Here is a 7,500-nt window from a genome sequence, read left to right as displayed (position 1 = left end):
ACTGTTCTGGTCTCTCTCCTGTCCCAGCGTTGTGTACGGCCTGATGTAGCCATGACAGGGGAGATCACTCTCAATGGGGTTGTCTTGCCGGTGAGCTGGTGGTGGATATAGTAGTTTTATAGGTTATTCTGTCGTTGATAAAGGTTCTTTTTCCGCCCTTTTTGAAACCTCAATTTTGAAGAACACATTATGGGCTTCAGATTTTTTTTTTTTTTCTTCATCTTTTTAATTTTTCATGAATTTTTGCTTTTGGCAAGGTTTGTGGCTTATTTAGTGTCAAATGGATATCTTTCAGCTTTATTGCAGAGATCTGTTTTATTTGCCATGGTGTAGTAGCAGTTGCCATTAATAAGTAATTCTTTTCATTTTCTATTAGATTTTTCTTTTCTTGCTTGTTATGGTTTGTGTATTTGATAAACATAGTCATAAATGTTTTATCTTTGTGGACTTAGCAACGTTATATTGAACAGGGATACTTTTTCTGCTTTTCACTGTTCTGTATTTTGTTTGTATAAACAAACTTAATTTGGTATAGTGAGGAACTAATAGAAAGACTGAAAGTGCTAGTAAAAAGTTGATATTAGTTTGTACTTAAAGAAATTGAAGATTTTATCAGAAAGTACATATACACTACATATTTTATTTTATATTTATATTGGTTTAAAGTTCTTACAATTTTCATAGGTTTATATTTCTTACAGTTTTTATAGTAGGTTTATCTCTCTTTCAGTACAAAGAAAGAAAGTAATTTAGATAGAAAGAAATAGAAAAAAGTGATAGAAAAAAAGTGTATATATAAAAGTCATAAATTTCAGGTTGGTGGCATTAAAGAGAAAGTGATGGCTGCGCACAGGGCAGGGCTTACCACACTGGTGCTTCCTGCCGCCAACAAGAAAGACCTTGCTGATATTCCAAACTCTGTCTTGGTACGTTTCGGAAAGTCAAAAATCTCTCTCCTCCCTTATCAGCTTCTTTTTTTGTGTGTGTGAAAAAGGATGATGGAATTATAGAGGATATATTTTTCTCATCATTGATACTGTTTGTAGTGAGGATTAATCAGTATGTAAAAGAAAGACAGAAGCAAAAAACAAAACAAAACAAAAACAAATAATTGTGGAAATCTAAAAAAAAAAAAAAAAAAAAAAAAAAAAAAAAAAAAAAAAAAAAAAAAAAAAAAAAAACTTAGAGTTTTTAAAATTTGATTTGCATAAAACATTTTCTCACCTTAAAAGAATGAAGATCAAATAATCATCCCACACCCCTAATTATCTCCCATAACAGAATGAAGTCGAAGTAGTCCTCGTGAACACAGTGGAAGAGGTGCTTCAGGCCGCGTTTGACGAAGGCTTCGGCGAAATGTTTGACGATGACAAGGACGGAGAATCGGTGTCAAAAAATCCGATGAGCAAACTCTAGGTCTCATAATTTTATTATTTGTTAGGACCAAGTGCTTCCGTGATTAGAATCAGCAGAGGAAAAAAAAGAAAGAAAAAAAAGGTGGAAAAAATTATTTTCAATTCTTTGCTTTTATGAAAAAAAAAATTATGGACGTATAATAATGTAATGGTTAAATATATTTTGAATGGAGAATTTGTTATAATATATGGTAGGGTTTTTTCTCCTTTCACATTGTGTTTTCTGTAATTATGTGTAGAAAGCCTTTAATCTTACACATAGGTATCTTGATGTTTGAATATATATGTAAATAAATGAGAATAATAATAGGAACTTAAGGTTTGGGATGTGTTGTAGTTAAGACAGAGAGGAAAATAAATTAGTAATGTAGTGATATGAAAAAAAAAAAAAAAATCTATAGTCAGTTTCATATTTAATTGTTTTTTCATGATGTTACATCATGTTGTTAAGTCACAAAGCCATTATAATTTTTTTTTTTTTTCTTTAGAAGAAAAGAATAATAATTTTAAAGAATAAAGGAGTGAACAAGCATTGAGAAGAAAGAATAATAAAATAAAATGAAAGTAAGAAAGAGTAAATGAATGAATGAGTGTAACGGGTACAGTTAATATTATGCATCTGTATATAAGTGTAGATGGGAGAAATTTCCAGTTTATAGTTATTGTGCTTCAGTTTGGACAATGTGTCTGCAATATCGACTGATTTTGGCAGAGAAGTATGTGAAAGAAGAATGAAGAAGGAAGGAAAAGAGGGGATGGAAGAGAGGAGGAGGAGGAGGAGGAGGAGGAGGAGAGAGAGAGAGTGAGTAAGAGAGAAAATACTGAAGAGAGAGACAGAAAGTAAAAGAAGAAAAACACAAGCATGGAATCAACAAGAAGAAAAGGTAATGAGGATAATGGTATCCATACAAACCGTGTCGGAAGGAAAATTTCTCAACTGAACTGGATTTTCTTTGAAATTCTAAACACTTTTTCTGAGCAAAGGAAAAAGTCTTAATGTGTTATTTTACTGTGATATTTTGAGTCATTGTTGCCAAACATTACATGGAGTTATTTCTTCTCTTTCCTAATTTCAATCCTATTTGTCTAAGGAAAATTTATTATATTATCTCTGTCCCTTTTTTCTCTGGAGAACATCTAATGTCTGGATTTGTATCATTAAAATGCTATGTATAATATAAAGAGTATCTTTATTAAAGTTTAACATTTTTATTTTTGAGATATCCATAAAGAATTCCCTTCAAAAAAGAGAAAAAAGAAGAAGAAGAAGAAGAAGAAGAAAAAAAAAATCATCTTATGGAAGCTGGTGCCATGTTGCATGCTTCTATGGACAGGTGAAATAACCTGAATATCTGTCATATAAAACATTAGGTAATCATATTAACAAAGAGTAAATTGCAAGGGAAAACACTGATTGGAAAACTTTGACCCTCTAGTGCAAAGAGCCAAGTTATCTCTGGTCGGATGCCATGTGTTTCATCAGACTGCTCAACAGCTTTTCTAATTTCTTCAGCTCCTGTTGGCTGTCGGTCTTATACTGGACACACTGAAAAGGCGAGAGGAAAGTCTTTTAAGAGCTAAATACTGAAAATTTTAATCAATTTTAAATTTAATTTTGTGGTAATAGTTGTTTTCTTCAGAGGTAAAACTAATTTTTGATTATCTATAGAGATTTTGAGAATATGAAGTACCCTGACGTATGGAATATAACAAATTTGCTCTATATTGACCATTCTGAGTTCAATGTATGTACTATTAAGCTACCAACAAGACATAAAATAGTCAGGTGTTCAAATACAAAAAAAACTACACACATGTATGTATGTATGTATAAAAAAAACTAATATCCAAAAAGCATAAACAATTATATTGATTATGCAAGTTGCAGTAATATTTACTACTTACCATAACATCATCTGTAACTTTAACTTTAAGGCAACAGTTGCTGTGGTCATATTTTAGCACACATCGCGTCTGAAAAAGATGAATAGGTTTTCTTTAATGCACTCGTACATGGCTTCTCCATGCAAAATAAGAGATGGGCATTAATACTTGTGCAACGTAAATATCCATAAAAAAAGAAAAAGAAAAAGAAAGAAAGAAAGAAAGAAAAAATCTTAGTGGACAGAAATCAATGACAATATTTTTACATCCATATTGCAAATAATAAGACTACAATATACTTACAGTATAATATTAAATAATATGACCCTATCTAATTCAAAACCAGGAGCACAGGCTGACTACACAACAGTAACATGTTAAACAGATACCTATGACACTAACCAGCATACAACAATAAATCTTCAAACCTATACTATGTTATGTTAACTGAGCAAATGTTGCAAATTTCAGCAAACTATTAATATAATTTCTATCCAAACAAAAACTTCTTAATTTCACTAATTCTTTAATTAAAATTCAATGCTGTAGTGCATTTATTATCTCTCTTTGGCCTTGTTAAGTTGTAAATATATATATATGTATGTGTATGTGTATGTGTATGTGTATGTGTATGTGTAAGTGTATGTGTATGTATGTATGTATGTATGTATATAATTTTATTTATTTTTTATTTACTTTTATCAAACATGGTTCTGCTCATTATGAAAGTAATTAATGAGAGACTGAATACAAATGATAAATGTTCAGAGGATACCATACATCTTCATGTCTCACTCACTCACTCACTCTCTCCTCCTCTCTCTCTCCCTCTCTCTTCTTCTCTCTCTCTTCTCTCTCTCTCTCTCCACCACACCCCACACACACACACACACACAAGCCCCAGAAATTTTAAAAAGGGGTTTTAAAAATAACAAATTCCCCACTATTTTTTGTTAAAAACCTTTTTTTAAGGGGGGAAAAACCTTATTTAAATACCCTTTGGTATTACTATAAAATAAAAAAAATGAAATTTATTAGCAAACTTTAAAAAAAATAGCAAGGGGCTGAATGAGGGTTTTAAAATGAAAACGACAGCCAGCAAAAACCCAAACCCAAACCAACAAACAAAAAAAAAAAAAAAAAAACCCCCCAAAAAAAACCCCAAACCCAAACAACAAAAAACACAAACCAAAAAAACCCCCAAAAACACAAAAAAAAACCCACATTAAAAAACCCCCTTTTTTACACAAAAAAGGGGCCCAATTCCTTTTATTTTTTTGCGGGTTTAAAAAATTTTAAAAAAAAGGAAAGAAAAAGTTAAAAAATTTAACAATATTTTTTTTATTTCTTAAAAAATTTTTTCAAATTCTTTAATAAAGCCGATTGAAAATATTTTTTTTAATTAAAAATTTTTATTTTTAGTGTATTTATGTAAAAATGGAAAAAAATTTGAAAAAAAAAAAATTCGAAAAAAATTTTTTTAAATTTTTTTTTTTAAATGTCCTCCAAAAAATTAAAAAAATTTATTAAGAACGATCAATTTTAATTTCCAGGAAAATTTTGGGTAAAAAATCTTTTTGGTTTTTCTCTTTTTTAAAAAAAAATCTTCAAAAAAACAACAAAAAAAAAAACCCCCAACACAACCACCCCCCCAAAAAAACACAACCACAACCAAAACGAACACAACCAAAAAAACATACAAAAAAAAAAAAGAATGGGTTTAATAAGAATTGGAAAAATAAAAGTTAATCCAAAAATTTCCTTCCCCCTCATCTTTTTTTCATATTAATGAAAAACACAAAGCATATTTTAATAAATAAAATTTTTAAATAAAATTTAAATAAAATTTATTATTAATAATTTTTTAAAAAGTTTTTAAAATTAAAAAAAAAACCCCCCCTATTAAAAAGAAAAAAATTAATTAAAATTTTGAAATTTTTCAACCCCCGGGCAAAAAAAAAACAAAAGTGAACCCCCCCCCAACCCCCTTTTGAAAACTCTTTTTTAAAATTTTTTTTAAAACCCCAAAAAAAATGAAAAAAATATAGGGGGTTTTTTTTTTTTGGGGAAATTTAAAATAAAATTAAGAAAGAAATTTAACAAAAAAAAAAATTTTTTTTTAAAAATTTTAACAAAAAAAAAACCCTTTTTTTTTTAGTACCCCCAAAAAACAGCAAACCCTTTGGGAAAATTTCCAAAAAAAAACCCCCTTTTTTTTCTTTTTTTTTTCAAAGCCTTTTTTTGGGCCGCCCGGGGGAAAAAAAAAATTTTTTTTTTCCAAAAACCCCCTTTTTCCATCCCTTTTTTCCCGGAAAAAAAAAAAAATTCCCCCCCTTGAGGCCAAAAAAAAGGTCCCCCCCCCCAAAAAAAAAAAACCCCCCAAAAAAAAAAAAACCAAACACCAAAAAAAAAAGAAAAAAGGGGTTTTTTTCCTTTTAAAATTTTTTTGGAATTTGACTCGGAAATCAGGAAAAAAAGGGTCAAGAAAAATTTCGGCCCCAAGAAAAAAAATTTTTAAATTTTTTTAAAAAAAAATTAAAATAGAAAGAAATTTTTTGGGGGAAAAAAAAATTTTTTTAAAAAATTTTCTTTTTTTTTTTTTTTTTTTTTAACCCGGGGAAATCAATTTAAAATTTTTCCCGGGAAAATTTTAAAGAAAGCATTTTTTAAATTGTGGCCTCTTGGGTTTTAAATTTTGTAAAAAAATTGAAAATTTTTTTTTAATTTTTTTTAAAAATTATTTTTTTTCCCGTTTTTTGGGTTTGGCGTTTTATTTAAAAAAGGAAAGATGAAAAATATTTGTAAAGAAGTTTTAAAATTTTAAAATTTTTTTTAAATTTTTAAATAAAAATGGGGAAAAAATTTTTTTTAAAATTTTAAAAAAGTTATAAAATTTTTTTTTTTTTTTAAAAATTTTATTTTTTTTAAAAAAAATTCACCAACAAAAAAAAAATTTTTAGAAATATTATAAAAAAAATATAAAAATATGTTTTTCTTTTAAAAATAATAATAAAAAGTTGATTTTGTTTAAAATGTTTATTGGGGGGGGTTTTTTTTTAAATTTTAAAAATTTTAATTTGGGGTTAAAAAATTTTTTAAAAAAAAATTTAAAAAAATATCATAAAATTTATTTAAATTTTTTTATAAATTATTATAAGGCTTGAAAAAAATTTTTGGGGTTTTTAAAAAAAAATTTTAAAAAAATTTTTTTAAAGAAAAAATTATTTAAAAGAAATTTGTTTTTGAAAAATTTGGGGTTTTTGGGGGTTTTTTTTGGGTTTTTTTTGAAAATTTAAAATTATTTTTGAAAAAAAATTAAAAGAAAAAATTATTTTTTTTTATAAAATTAATTTCTTTTCAAATTTTTAATTTTTTTTATAAAAAATAATTTTTTTATATTGATTTTAATTTGAAATTTATTTTTATAAAATTTTAAAAAAAAAAAATAAGGGTTGGGGGGGGTTAAATTTAATAAATATTTTAATTTTTAAAAATTTTTAAATTTTTAAGTTTTTTAATAATTTTTATATTTTTATGAAAAATTTAATAAATTTTATTAAATATTGAATTTTTTAAAAAAAAAAATTATTAATATATTATTTAATTTTTTATTTTAAATAGTATTTGATTAAAATTTTTAAATATTGAAAAAATTTTAATTTTTTTGTTTTTTTTTTTTTAAGATAATAATATTTTATAAGGTTTAAAAATGTAATTTTGATTTTTAATAATTTAAAATTAAATATTTCTTTTTTAAGGGGTTTTTTATTTAAAAATTTCTTAACAGGTAATATAATTTTATATTATAGTTTAATGAAAAAAAATTATTTTATAAGGAAAATTTTTTTACTTTAATTTTTTTTTAACGTTTTTATATTTTTATATTTTTTATATATTTTTTTTAAATTTTTTTTAAATTAAAAATTTAAATTATAATTTTTTTTTTTTTTTTTTTTTTTTTTTTATTATAATATATTATATTTTATCTTTTTTAAATAATATTTTTTTAAATAAATATCTTTTTTTTATATATATTAAAATTTTTGGTATAATATTTAATATATTGAAATATATAGTTTTAATTATTTTAATATATAGAATTATATAAATATAATATATTAAAAAAATTTTTTCTATAAGATATTTTTTATTATATTATATATATAAAATTTTTTAGTTATTTTTTATTAAAATTTTTATA

At 25.0% G+C, this 7,500-nt stretch overlaps 1 protein-coding gene across 1 annotated transcript in view; it reads left to right on the top strand.

The window, feature by feature from the left end:
* Window positions 1-1,901, top strand: part of LOC119578623 (lon protease homolog 2, peroxisomal-like) — a 110,405-nt gene extending 108,504 nt beyond the window's left edge. The window contains exons 15-17 of the mRNA XM_037926186.1: window positions 1-90; window positions 816-926; window positions 1,282-1,901. The exon at window positions 1-90 is cut by the window's left edge and continues 102 nt beyond it. Coding sequence (XP_037782114.1) covers window positions 1-90; window positions 816-926; window positions 1,282-1,416 — 336 coding nt within the window. The 3' untranslated portion in view covers window positions 1,417-1,901. The remainder of the gene's footprint in view (window positions 91-815; window positions 927-1,281) is intronic.
* Window positions 1,902-7,500: the final 5,599 nt, after the last annotated feature.

The sequence above is a fragment of the Penaeus monodon genome, chromosome 11 (assembly GCF_015228065.2).
Source record: "Penaeus monodon isolate SGIC_2016 chromosome 11, NSTDA_Pmon_1, whole genome shotgun sequence".
NCBI classification, from domain to species: domain Eukaryota; kingdom Metazoa; phylum Arthropoda; class Malacostraca; order Decapoda; family Penaeidae; genus Penaeus; species Penaeus monodon.
Note: the sequence above shows the minus strand (reverse complement) of the source record. Positions and strands in the feature narration are given on the sequence as shown.